Consider the following 14943-nt stretch of genomic DNA (forward strand, 5'->3'; position numbering starts at 1 on the left):
CACCACTTTTTTTGCTGATATTTGTCAGCCATTGATAATGACTCAACTCTGTGTTTGAGCGCCAACTTCTTGGCTGGCAGAGACACTTCCTTGTTTTCTGCAGAAAGTCTCAAGTCACGTCTGTCTTCCGTCATAGTAACAAACTCTGCAGCTCTCTGCTGTTTCAACATTTGATTTTGCTCATCTCAACCAGATCGGTGAGTATTATTTTTTTTGCTACAGCCGCACGTCTTGTTTTTGCCTTTGCTTGGGTTTAGCTAAAAACATCCCTCATCAGGTGGTCAAATGGTTTATCTGGTGGTGGATGTGCTGCTAAGCGAACCTGTAATCCTCTCCTTATGTTGTGTGTTAAGCAGATTGAGCATGTTTGACAAATGTTATGAGCGTATGTTGTGAAACCTTTCATAAACCAGTTCAACCTTGAGCTTCCGCTGTCTGATAACACACCTAACACACAGAGTTGTTGTTCACATTACATTCCATCTCTAACTCTGTATGACTTAGTTTTGCATTCAGTTCCCTCTTTTTCTCTGTGGAGAAGAGCAAAAAACTCTGGACTATGTTTTAAAAATCAAACATTCTTTTCCTATAGAAATGGGGTCAATCTGTTAAATGTAAATGCTCCGTATAGCACCTTTCTAGTCTTTTCGACCACTCAAAGCGCTTTTACACTACATCTCACCAGTCATACACATTCATACACTGAGCCTAAGTGCACAAACAGAAACTAACATTCACACACATTCATACACTGGCGGAACAGCCGCCAGGGTCATTTCGGCGTTCAGTATCTTGCCCAAGGACACTTCGACATGCAACCAGGGGTAGCCAGGGATTGAACAGCTAACCTTCCGATTAACGGCCAACGCCCCAACATGTTAGCGTGCATCACATTTTGGGATCCCTATAAATCATTATCAGCTTTTTTATGGTGACTGGTTTTGGAACAGATGAAAAGGCTTGTTAGTATTGGGAAAGAGAGATTTACTCCCATTGTGATTGAATTGCAATTGGAGACTAGCCTTGTGTGTGGCCATTGTGGGCTAACCACTTTTAGCAACATGGTGGTCATCTTAGCATGCTTCTTGCAATGGAGTGCAGAATGGAACTGACCAGCCGCGCGGGAAATGTAAAATGTGTGGTCTTTGATGTAATCAATAATGTGACATTTTGAAACCCGACTCTATCTGCATGTATCCAAAAGTCTGTGTAGTGTGTGTTGATAGAAGAAATAATAAGGTAATAAATATTTAAATATACATTGATAAATTAGTTGATGTGTAAAATAGGCTTTAATGTGATTATTGCTGATCAAATTGTAATATAGTTATGTGCAAAATTAAGGTCTGAAGTGGCAGAGTCCACGGCTGAATAAGGGAGACTTAATTCTGGGAGAAAAAAAAGAGTCTGCTCATACTAACAGAGCCAAGAGTGCAGCGCTGGAGGGGCACAGAGCAGGAGCTGAGGTGCAGCTGCGTTTGTGTCTGTGGTGTGTGTGTGTTTGTGTGGGGGAGGACAGTAGACTAAGAAAGGGAAAAAAGTGAGCAGTACATCCCTAAACCAAAAGTTATCTGAGAAGTTTTGTGATCTGTTGCACCTTTATGAAATATTTATAATAACAGCATGCTTTAGCAAGTTACTAATGAGTTGATAATAACAGAATGTATTAAAAGTTTTTTAACAATGGGCGGACCAGAAACCTCGAGCAGAGCCATGGCTCAGGGTGGGCGGCCATCTGCCTCGCCCAGGAGGTGGAGGAAGAGCTAGGCATGTCGAGCTGAACACAGAAAAATTAACAAAGCAGCTGCAGCTCTCATCTGAAGTCCAAGACACTGACTCCACCCCCCTCTGTCACATTGCTGAAGATAAAATAATGAGAAAATAAAAAAGACAGACAATCAGCAATGTGTAGAGGTCTACTGAGGATACAAACATATACATGTCACATCAGATGAGAAAAACATTAACACATACACACACTAGGCTACATTATATAGTACAATACCTAAACATATGCACACAAGACAGGATAGTGTTTAGGGCAAGTGATAAGGAATAGCAGAAAAGCTTCTAATTAACAGAAAAACACATACATGAATACTGCTCGCATTTAAACATGATTTTAAAGGATGTTTGTAAATTAGGAAATATGGACAACAATATAACTTAGATTAAATCAGCACAGCCCATACATATTAAGCTTGAACTAGGAGCTAGGGTGACAAACACCAATAATGTCAATTAATGTAGCTATAGAAGGGATTAGAATGGAAGGCCATTGATTTTGTTTTAGGTTAAAAAACATACGTATCTGATGTAACTGTTTTTTGTAATTTCTCAACTATTGGTTCACTGTCTCCTGAGTTAGTTATTAGAAGACAGTTTCCGCCATGGAGAGTCAGAAGGGAAAGCAGCCACTGCGTAAAATCTTGGTTTGTTTCATTCAGTGCGTCCTGAGTACAGTATGTGGAAAGCGTATGTACCTGCCCATCCTTCCTAAGATTACACTAAGTACTTCGAGCAGCACACCTGAAAAACTGCTTTGGGAAAACCCAACAGAAACAGCTGCAGTATGCTGGAATGACCCAACCTGGCGCTGTACGTCCCAACGCCCCATTCCCTCTCTGATACCTACAATGGGTTGTGTTGCTATTAGGACTGGCGCGCTGGCTGGATGAATTTTACGCACGATCCATGCACTACTTCAGCTGGGGGCTCTCTGCAGCGCCACACAACTTTCTTCCATCTCTATGGTATGGTTCACACACTGCGCGAGGAAATGCAGAGTTGCAAGAAGTTTGGGTTTGGCAGGTATTGCGTGACTCCTTCTTGTAACTGGCTCCAAATCAGCCCTGAGGTCAACCAACAGCTTCAATATTACATGGCTGGAGAGGCGAAATGTGCCCGTTATATGTTCCTCAGTCATGCCATAAATATCGACACCAATGGAAAAAACCCTTTCTAAATTCAATTCAATTTAAATTTGCTTTATTGGCATGAATGTTAATACAACAGTTTTGCCAAAGATTCAAGGAAAATACAAAAAAAACCCGATTCAATTCATATAGTTCATCGAATAAATAAAATAAAATATAGTTTTTTCCATATATTGGATATAGAATAATATTATCTAACATTTTTTATTTTTTTCTTTCATTACGCCTGTGTCTCCTTCTCGCAACGATAACAGCAACCTCTGCGCAACACATGAGGGTTTGCACCTTCCTTTCAAAAGTATTAAATACAGATGCTGTTGCACTCACATGAAATTGCTTTTAGGCTTGTTAGATCACATTCCGTGTAGTAAATAAATGTATTTGCATGTTACCCTCCCATTACTTTGCACAATAAAATTGAAACGCTCCAAATTGCATATTTATTAAGACAAAAGTAGTAACAGGTGATTTATTGCACTTTTGAAAGGCGTCATTCTCCGTGGACACCGTTAGTAGATCAGCTTACATGTTAATTTGCTGGTGATATCAAGTTTCCACACCTTTTTACTCACGTAAACCTTTAGTAAATCTGACCCCATAAGGGTATTACGCAGCTGTCTTACGGAGGAAGAGAGTAGGAACCAACTGTCTGAGATGAAGGCCTATCAAGGACAGTCAGATAATAAACTCTCTAACGAGCTACTTTCTCATTGGAACAGCCTTCATTCACCTATAGCCATAACAGTAGAAAAAGTATCAAACACAATGAAACATTAAAATATTAAAATTCCATCACAATACAAACTATCCCCTCCCTGCCCAGGGCCGGCCCTGACAATGTCGGTGTTTGAAATTCAAAATAGCAGGATTTATCCTCATGTTCAAAACGTTCTGCAAATTCAGAATCTCTCCCACATATCTGTGTTCTCTGACATGGCCCTGACAATTTAAGGCTACCTGCCTTATACTGCTGTACATTACGTTATTGCTCCGCTGGTAGTAGGCTATCCCATTTACACCGTTTACCGACACAGTTTGGGACTGCACGCTGCATGTGAAACCGAAACTAACTGAAAACTCACGACAAATTTACACATGTTAACTTCAGCAGCTCCAATAAAGTGCAGCTCACAGTCCCAAAAAGAGCAAGGTTGCGCATTAATTTTTTAGATGTTTATGTTGCAAAATTGTAGCAGTTACGTTACTACTCGTACTCACAACGCGAGGTGCACTTGATTAGTATCACGGCTGGGTGGAGTTGATTAGCGCCGAGTCTCTAGAATCTCTTGAGGCGGCCCCTGACATTTTGTGCCATAGGCAGCTGCCTATGTCGCCTATGCCACGGGCCGTCCCTGTCCCTGCCCAAGCTATACATGCATAAATAAAAATACACTAAGATAAAGACAGCTGTTTCCTTTCTGATGTTTTCAGGTGCCATTGACATTGTCAGATGGATTTTTTGCTTTTACTTCGTCTTTTTCATCTGCTGCCCATTTCTTTCTTCTTCTATCTCTCATTTAATTAGTAGGATGGTCGGCCCACCACTTTGGTCCAAACGCAAATATTTCAACAAATATTGAATAGATTTAAATTAAATTTGGTACATATAGGCCTATGCATGGTCCTGAGAGGAAGAATTCAAATTACTTGTGATCCTCTCACTTTTTCAACTGTTGAATGTCCCAATCAGGATGAATTGTAACAACGTTGGTGATTCTTTAACATTTCCTCTAGCACCATCTTCAGATCAAATCTTTAATTTGTCCAATACTTAATGACCAAATAATGACATCCCCATCGGTCTCAGCTGTGTAACTAAAATGATGGACATGCTGTATTTGCATCAGCATGGTAGCATTGTTATTGTATGTTACCATGCTATTGTTCACATTTATCTCAAGTACAAGTACAGTCTCACATGGCTCTAGACTCTTGTTTAAATCTCTGAAGTTATGTGGGTTTTGTTTTTATAGTCAAAATGAAGATCGCAGCATTCAATGTCAAGAAAATGGGATGGAAAAAAGTCAACAACAACTTTGTGCGAAAAAAGCTTATCAAAGTAAGTCACTGTGCTGGTAAAATCTTTGATGTTCAGTGCAATGATTTATCTTATTTTATATTTTTGTGATGCTCACACTATGTGAAAAGAAATATGTTTATTATGTAACACAGGTAAGATCACCACATTTAGTATGTTTATGTGATCATCACAGAAACAAGAGCTCAGATTTGGTGGCACAATTTCTGTAAAAATGATATAAACAATACAATGCATTATTAATATTACTGTGGTTTTATATCTAAAATATTAGTATTTATTTTAATTGACCTTTTTCATTGAAGACATGTTAGAAAACCATAAATGATATAATGAATGATGGCTGAATTCCACTTAGCTGCTTCAGTTTCAAGGTCCTGGTTTTACTCTTGCAAGCTCATTGCCAAGCTGTCACAACTTAAATTTGAAAAGAACAAAGCCATTGTTAATGTTGTTACACTTGTGCTTTTCCTAATATGACAATTCAAAATTTCTGTAGTGAAAAAGGCCTGATGCGTTGTATTCCTGTGACTCTATTGTGTGTCTATTGTGGCTGTGCTTGTTACAGATCGTGTCTCGGTACAGCGTGGTGGTGATGTTGGAAGTCGTGAATCTAAGTGGCAAGGCCATGTTGAGGTTCCTCAGAGAACTCAACAAGTAAGTTGTCCAAGGTAGAAACACTTTCTGCTAAAAGGGAAACATAAGATACTTACTAGCGTGTAACTGCAGGCATTAAGGACCCAAACAGGCTACTTTTAAGAGAGATCTGGAGCATTTTTAAGACCTTTTTTTTCACAGCAGGTATTTTAACTTGCCAAAGACATGAAGGCTGCAATGTTAGGCCTTATTTTGTTAATAGATTAGTTAGTCACCTTGTTGGCTACAGGTCTGCACTACGTTAAGATTTTATGCTACAGGAAGTGTTTTGCTTTTTAAGCAACTATTGCTTACTGCACTATTGGACCTCTACATTCGCTAAAAGCTCCAAAATTAATCAACGATTTGATGATTAAACTGTGTGTGTGTTTCAGTTCCAGTTGTTTGTGTTGTTTGACAGAAAAAATAAACGTAATCCATTCGACATGCTGTGCAGTGAATCTCTGGGACAAAGCTCCTACAGGGAGAGGTTTGCCTACTTCTACAGGTATGAAGTGAATAACTCACTGTCCTTGCTCATCGCAGTGTCATTAAGTTTAACAAATGTCCGACATCTCTAAACTAGACACCATCTTTTGATCGGATCACACCAGCCATGACACCTATCAACGTTTTGACGAATGTGAAGCAGAAGCGGTTGGCTGGCTTTGCGTTTGTTATTTTCTTTCACAAGAACGATTCTGAAAAATATACATTTTTAAAGTAAATGAATATTATCTAATTTAAAATATCAGATAGAATATTATGCACATAAGGGTGGCCAGTGGGGCCACAGACAGACAAACACATAACAAAAAAATATCTCCCGCCAAAGTACGTAAATCCACCAGGAACACAATTTGCCATGACACACACACAAGATGAAAACAATACCAGCCACGCAGTTGCGGCTGGTAATAACAGAGCTCACGCCTATAAAGGCTGCACAATTATCTAAATCTCTTTGATTCATTAAAGCTTTTTTTAAAGAAAACATTTAGAAAAATGTAACCTGCCTGCCTCTGTGTCTGCATCACAATGAATGAATTGTGCGAAAGTTCAAGTGAGATAACTTTATTGTTCAGGACTTATGAGCCAAAAGCTAAATTGCTTTAAAAATGATCACACAGTGGTTCTATTGGACCATACACCTCATACTGGCCATATATCTTAACTATAAAAGTTATAAAGAGATACCCTGCTAACTAACAAATAAATAAACAGATAAATAAAAATTAACAAACATAAGGTAGGTGACAGAGTACATCTTCAAAACAATAAAAAGGTCTGTATGCTAATAATGTTTCTGATACAGAACATGTGTGCATGCATCTGTGTGTGTGTGTGTGTGTGTGTGTGTGTGTGTGTGTGTCAGAGTGGATGAGGTGAGGATTATCGACTCCTACCAGTATGAAGCAGATAATAAAGATGTGATCGCCAGAGAGCCCTTCATTCTGAGGTTCCAGTGTCCATATACAGGTAATGGTGCCGAGCCGGACTGGGACAAAAATTCAGCCCTGGCACTGTAGACACAGTAGCCCACATTACCATGCATCCTCTCTCACCAACACACATTCACTACTTAGGCTACATGTGTGTACATGAAATAATTTGAGCAGTAGGCTTGGCATGTTGCCAACTGGGCCAAATGCTTTATAACTTTATATTTATTAATTGTTATTAAGCGTATTATTATTATTATAACCATAGTAAACTTGTGAAAGTGATAAAATCTCATCTTATCTGTCCTGTAAAAACAATTTATTTATATATATTCACGGTTTTCCCACAGAATGTAATTTTCTATTTCTAGCTTAGGTAATTTCTTATTTAACCTTTTTAATTCTACTTCATTCTCCACCTTTACTTTAGTGTTTACTCACTAGCCTACTTGAATTCTCTCTCTTTGCCTTCAGTTCTAATATTCCCCACACAAGCACACACCTACACCTCTGCTGCAAACACAGCAGCTTGCCCTACCGCTTTTTCTTTCTCTCGGCATTTGTCGGCTTTGTTGACTTTCTCCATTAGCTGCGGTCTTTGTTTTATAAAATGGCCAAAATGACACAGCACTCGCGATTTACACCCGCAATTCCGTTTTCAGACGGAGGTGTGCGGAGGAGGCTTGTTAATGAGGAAGCCTATTGAAACCAAAAACCAGTTGCACCTGCTTTACCTGTACTGTGCTTGTAATATATCCACCCTGTGTGTCTTATAACTATAGACAGCATACTCTCAGTGTGTCTCTGCAAAGTGCTTAAATAGGTCGCCAAATATACCTGAGCGGCCGTTAATATACCTGAGCCCAAGTAATGTCTATGTGTGGGAAACACTGATATTATTATCAATCTGACTGGCCCACCCCAAAACAAATGGTCTGGCCCCTCTGGCATTTGCCAAAATTGCTAGATGGCCAATCCGCACCTGTACTTGTGTGTTTGTGTGTGTGTGTGTGTGTGTGTGTGTGTGTGTTTGTGGTTTTACCTTGCTTGGTGAGGACCTCTCCATCAGACCATTGTAGTGAGGACATTTCTGGATTGTGAGGTTTTCACTTTTGGAGAGACCTTTAATAGACTGTTTGAAGGTTGAGACATGGTTTTAAGATTAAGGTCAGTGTTAGGGTTTAGGGAATGTTTCATGTCAATTAGGGTTCTCACAATTGTAGACATACAAATGCGTGTCTTGGTTAGCGCAGTTTGTAGAGTGAGTGCCCCATGTAGAAAGGCTGACTCCTTGCTGTAGCGGCCCGGGTTCGAATCCAGCCTGTGGCCCTTTGCTGTGTATCGACCACTATCTCTCTCCTTCCTTCTTCTCACTATCCACTGTCCTGTCAAAATAAAGGCAAGAAATGCATATGTGTGTGTCCACTTATAAAACATACCTTATTGGGTGTGTTTGTGCTTCCAGTTGTTAAGGACTTGGTGCTGATCCCAGTCCACACCAAACCAAAGGACGCAGAGAGAGAGCTGGACGCTCTGGATGATGTGGTCAAAGCTGTGAGGAAAAGATGGCGCACTAATGTGGGTTGGTTTTTACAACATTATGGACCAAGCCGAACAAGCTGTAAACACAACATTGGCATATTTTTTGCACATTTGCCTAATTACACAACCAACACGGAGAAACATTCATTTGGAGTAGTGTTTGTGTTGAATATTCTCTCTCTTTTAGGTCTATTTTTGGTCTTCTTGGGGAAATATCTGGCTCTTTAACTACTATGCTCACTAGTTAGTCTCCAAATGTGTCTTGTCTGCTGGTTGATTCTGGGCAGGTAGTTTACAGTGAGTGTGAATAAAACTGGAAACAGACTGATAAGAGCTTTGACACCAAACAGATACAAAAAAGTTTCTGAGTGTAAAAAAATCCAAACACTGCTCTGCAGAGCTGCTGGAAGTGTCATTGCTGGTTTCCACTTTCCAGTCAGTTGTGTAGGTAACAATGGTATTGCGCCCATCTGTGGGCCTATGGGAGTGTTGGTCTTAAAATGAGTTGGTCCCTTTAGTAATGTAATAGATTACCGATTACAAGTTACCCTATTTAAAATTAAATAATAGTGTAACTATTTCGATAAGTTCAAATTAATGTAACTAACCCCTAACCCTTCTGATTGGTTATCCAAGGAAGGTTAAAATCAAGGTCAAATGGACTTGGCTGAAGATACTCGAAGATGTAGCATGAATACATTTGATCTAATAAATGATTAAATACCAAATTATGATTTTTAATATTCAGAAAATATTAATTCTCGCGGGGCACCACCCTAGATTCCGTTTCGCCCAGGGTCTCGGGATTACCTGAGTATGGTTTTAATAATTATACAATTATTCACTAGTGATCAGTTAGTTAGTCAATTATCTTAAATCAGTCAGTCTCATATCAAAAGGATAAATTCTCGTGGCAGGGACTTGGAGATAGGCAATACACACACAATTCCTTTGATTACAGTGAAATTTATTAACTAATTAAGGTGAATATAAAAATTTGGTTAAATATACATCAAAGAAATCAACAATGGCTAAACAATGAGAATGTGGGTTCTATTGTGGGGAGGATTTGACTCACACGGGCGGAAGAGAACTAATGAAAGCAGTTAGATGATACTAACTCAGAGGAGTTTTAAGGACTAAAGATAATGGATTAACAGACTATTGGACATCACTGATCACAGTTTCAGGTGACCACGTGGCGGGGTCCGACCTCAGTGGGAGCAGTGTAATTTAGCTCAAAGAATAAAGCTTAAAAAGAACTTGGTCGTTCTTGAATTAAACTAGTGTAACTTAACGGTCTGATAACTTTTATCAAAACAAAAGAAAATAAAATAAAAAGCAAAGTAAAGTTGCTGGAAACGAGGGAAAAATCGATGTCGCGGCACTTCGCATGTGTGGCTTGAAAACGAACAAAGAGCCTTCGCTGTGCCGGGTCGAACTGCTTAGGGCGTTGCCGGGAGAGGGAGCACACTGGGCACGTGCCGAAGCGCAGTTGGAGAGTCAGGAACAAGCGAGGACAAGAGAGAGCGAGACAGCGTGTCGCTGCTTTTGTCTGTTGGGACGTGGTTCCCAGAGGGCAGGCTGGTTTCCGGTTTCCCGAGGGACCATCTTTCCTTAGACATATTAAAAGTTAATCAAAAATCTATTTGGGCGTATTGTAATCAAATATCTTCCCACAATCAAACCTTAATTATCAAACGTGTATACCGTTCTTAGTTTTAAGCTCTTGATAAAAAGGAAAACAATTGTCAGTGGTTCAACCTTAAGGTTAACTTAGATTACCCCTAAACAATCTCTTGGTCAGGAGCTGTAGTTATTTAGTCAATTTAGGTATTTTATTATTAAATTCGAGCTGGAAAATTAATCATGTATAGGATGACATTTCTGACATCATCATTTCTAAAGGAAGTGTCAGAAAGTGTTGTGAACAAGCATTGATTACAACAAAAATTGAATAAAGGTCAGGGAACCTTGCTGAAAATTAAAATAAACACCAACATGGTAACATAACTACTCAAATGAGTGGAGAGACCTAGTCAAGTAACTAAAATATGATTTAATTAAACAAGGTAATACTTTGAGTTTTGAGGAGACAGTACTTCGTTTACACAAAGGAATTCAGGGCTGTCCTCCTCTGGTGTCCTGGAGTTTCTCACAAATTTACATCTAGCAGTGAAAGGAGAAAATCCTTTGATGTGAGGTAATTAAACAAAGAGGAAGTTGCCATGGTTACGTGTGTGGGGGGCAGTTTAGGGTTTCCTGAAGAGTTCTGCTGTTCAGGAGAAAGCTAATCTCTGGTGAGTGTTTCTCTGTCATTTTAACAGTGAGGCACCACGTTGTCTGGCTGCGGCATCAGAGGTGGCAAGTTTTATGATCGAACTGCCCAGAAACAGCACTTAGGGAAAGCAACCTTTCAACCCCCCTCCGTTGGGTCGCTTCAGCTGTCTGTTGAGGGTTGATATCCCAAATCCCCTCCTCCTTCTCTCAGAGAGAGAGAGAGAAGGAATTTTGAGTCTCCAAATTATTCAATATAAAATGCACAAATCCACACTGTTTGTACACTACAAAGACATTTCATCTCTCATCTGAGATCTTCATCAGTTCTGACTGGGATACTCAGCTATTTAACCTCTGTGGGGTCACTGTCAAGATAATCGATACCGCTGTTTCGTTAGTGCTCCTGGCTGATTGTACCGACAGTTATATAATTATAATTAGCCATTTAGCTGAAGCTTTTATCCAAAGCGACTTACAATTGCTATATGTCAGAGGTCGCACACTACTGGAGCAACTAGGGGTTAAATGTGTAGTTCAGGGACACATTGGTGGATATGTTTCAGTGGGAATAGAACCTGGGTTTCTCACACCAAAGGCATGTTTCTTACCCACTGGCTCATCGCCACCTCTTTATGGTCTGATTAGTTTATTGCCCAAGATATTTTCTATATTAGGCTACTTATGACAGTATGATTCTGCAGGACTAATGGTTGTTATACTGTGTACTGTTACTAATTATATTTATGTTTTTTTTTCCGCAGAACATTATGATTTTGGGGGACTTTAATGCAGATGGGCGTTACCTCTCCAAGAAGAAAAAGGAAAAGATTCGCATCTGCTCTGCTCCGTACCATTGGCTGATAAAAGATTATGTCAACACCACGACAAGTGACACTGCTGACCACACCTACGACAGGTATCTTTACATCTTGATCTGTAGTTTTATGTTTTTAATAGGGGAACTACAGTTTATTTTACTAAAATATCTGCCTCAACTGCAATAGAGTAGAGGTGAAAGGAAAATATTTGTAGGCAAGGAAATGTTGGTCAGTCTTTCGGTTCGGCACTTTGGTCCAGACTGAAATATCTTAACTACTGGACGGCATGCCATGAAATGATATGCCATGAATAGCATCAGCTAAATAACTAATTAATTATTATTATTATTATTATTACATGCATTTAAGAAAATTTTAAATATTTTTTCTTGTAAAACCGAGAAATACTTTTTGAAAACATTTCAGATTAAGCATAAATCTCACCTTAGCACTAACATTATCGTCATTGACAATGAAACCAACTTTTTTATCTTTACACTATAACATTTCATTATGCAATATTGTATTGAATAAGGACAATTAAAGTTGAATCTTGTCCAATTAAGTTTTCTAGTGCTGCGTCTTCTATGGTGCACACAGCCATAATGGGCTCATCACTCTGCAGTTCATTTTTCTATATTGTGAGCACCCAACAATGTCTTTCCACCTGCCTGATAATGATGTAGAGTCAGAAATCTCAGACATATATTTGTAAATGTGAACAAGAGGACTCATATCTGCATGGCTACTCGAGGTACAGTGTCAGTGAGAAAATACTTAGTTTTACAATTTGACATTTCCACATAAATCCCTGATTGTGACTGCATTTTCTGCCAACAGGATTGTGGTGTTTGGCGATCACATGTATGACGCTGTTGTGCCCTACTCGGCCAAGCCTTTCAACTTTAAAAAAGCCTATCGCCTGTCTAACGCCAGTGTAAGACTGTCTAAGAATTTACATGAAGCTTTTGGACGGAGATCATTTAGAAAAATTTTATATAATAAAGTAATTTCTTTACCTTGTCTGCTAAGAGATTTATGACTTTTTCTCTTCCAGACTCAAGCCATCAGTGACCATTACCCTGTGGAGGTGCAGCTTTACTATTGCTATTATTAATTCTTTCATCTGCACTATGTACTGTACTATAAATAAAAAGTCTTAAGTCAGACCATCCAACCTGCTCATCAGCAAATAGCACAGTTATAGGCCAGGTGGTAAAAAGTTATTGTTTTACAAGTCACAAGTAAGTTTGAAGTGTTCACACTACCCAAGTCCAGACGGGTCGACACGGGCAAGTCCAAGTCAAGTCTCAAGTCCTAGCCTTTAACAAGTTATAATGTTCTCTTAATAAACTTTAATACTATTTAAAAAATTTAACAAGAGTGAAAAATTAAAAAAACTTTATTGAATAAAACGTACAGTAAAAAGTTTCACCATCCGTGTATGGTTCATTCTTTCATTATATCGTTTCAAAACCACATCGAAAAAAAACAACTTTTTGTTTTTTTCTGTTTTAAAACCAAATCGAAAAAATAAAGATTATTATATTAAATGTGTTTTATTTATGTGTCTTGCACTTAATAAACATGCAGCAAATACACTTGGCGTTGCCTATAATTAATATAATGAAAATTAGCTTGAACATCAACATAACTGTTTTTTAGTTAGAAAAACAGGAGGCTCAAGTTTAGTAGTACACAGTAAAACTCACTGTATGCTTGTACTGGGGCAGGAATGGGAACGCTTCAGAAGTTGCCTGTGAATCCTCTGGTTTTAAGAATCTGCATTAACAAAGTAATTCAGTGATATTGTCAGTACATCCAATGGTACACAGTAAAAACGAACTGTTAGAAGTTTATTTGACAAACTGTATATGAACAAATAATAAAGGGACTGAAATGTTCAGGGTTTTTTTGTTCATTATTTTGGCGTCATTTGGAGTAAAGGTTGGCATTAAGACAGGGTGACGAGCAATTAAAGGCAAATAAAGAGGTCTGAGTGGGTCCCTTGTCTCTCACTATAGCGTGCAATATATGCAAACCTTTGGTAGCCTTGGTGTGTGTCTTTGGGCCGAAAATTAGGTCACTTGTTTTCTACTCTTCCTGTGGCTCAGTGTTGACAGTTATTTAACGTATTTTGACAATATTGTCGGTGTCGTGGGGGCTGATAAATGTTGCCGTAGCCTTGAGAAAAAACCCTTGGTAAACATGTTTGAGTATTTTCTTATATCGCTCAGGTAACAAGCTGCTTTAGATCAGCCCCAAACAAAATGCAACCTGTTGATGTACATAAATCAATATGTGAGTGGAAATCCTGAATCCTGAATATTTGATTGGCTTGCAGGCAAAGCAATTTGCAAAAAAGTATATTTTGTTTAACCCCTTAACGCCAGAATTTTTTTTACGATCAAAAAATAAAAAACAATTATTTGTGTTTTCATTTGCTTTCAAGCTGATGTTAAATTAAGTGAAGATTGTTAATTTGTCATTACAACATAGAAAAGATATAAATTCAGGTATGTGTAGGTATGATGCAAATTAGCGACAACAGGCATAAATGAGAAACCAGGGCTTGCAAAAGGTTCCTGGGTTCGTATCAAATATGCACCAACAAGCATCGGGGGAATCCATGTGCTATCTTGGCTTGCAGTCTGCAAGGAAGAGGTATGATGCAAATTCGCGACAATCGGCGTCAAGGGGTTAATTTTATTTTTTCATAGGTGGCTATAATATGGTGCTCACTTCAACAATCATATTCGTCACAGGTGATATGAGATGTGACTTGAAAGGAAATAGCTTGAATGCTTGTGAGTGTGACCAATCTGTGGACGGGGCAGAACTGTTGTAAACAACAGGCGCACGCATACAGCAACCAGTTAGTTTGAAAACCAGTAGGGAGACAACACCGGTCACAATAAAATAAAACGCAGCTCCTTTGTTTTTCCATTTTGGGTTTAAAACAGCCAGATCACTGGTTTTATTTTGAATAACAAAAGACAGAGGATCAATCTCACAACTCTTCAGAGAGAGAAATCAGCTGGAGGTTGGGGGGGTTCCAAATATTAAAGTCTATCATTATTGCTTACAATAAAATCTTGGTTAGACCCCACAAATTCTGTATGCTGGCGCTCTCTGGAAGAAAATCTAGTTTATCCACACAGATTACAAGAATTTATTTATGCAGGAGTTCCCCTTAAACAAGCCAAAATGTGTTTTGGTCCAAATATTTGTAATCTCTTACTAATTTGGAA

At 38.8% G+C, this 14943-nt stretch overlaps 1 protein-coding gene across 1 annotated transcript; it reads left to right on the forward strand.

The window, feature by feature from the left end:
- The first annotated feature begins 51 nt into the window (after positions 1-51).
- Positions 52-13596, forward strand: LOC119886280 (deoxyribonuclease-1-like). The gene is made up of 9 exons (XM_038696909.1): positions 52-197; positions 4910-4995; positions 5543-5631; positions 6032-6118; positions 6986-7089; positions 8518-8630; positions 11636-11790; positions 12533-12629; positions 12750-13596. Exons 2-9 carry the CDS (start codon positions 4915-4917, stop codon positions 12807-12809), a joined length of 786 nt encoding a protein of 261 aa, XP_038552837.1. The 5' UTR covers positions 52-197; positions 4910-4914; the 3' UTR covers positions 12810-13596.
- Positions 13597-14943: the final 1347 nt, after the last annotated feature.

This window comes from Micropterus salmoides, unplaced genomic scaffold (genome assembly GCF_014851395.1).
Source record: "Micropterus salmoides isolate LMB-PRFRI ecotype aquatic unplaced genomic scaffold, ASM1485139v1 Ms_hic_scaffold_4, whole genome shotgun sequence".
NCBI lineage: Eukaryota > Metazoa > Chordata > Actinopteri > Centrarchiformes > Centrarchidae > Micropterus > Micropterus salmoides.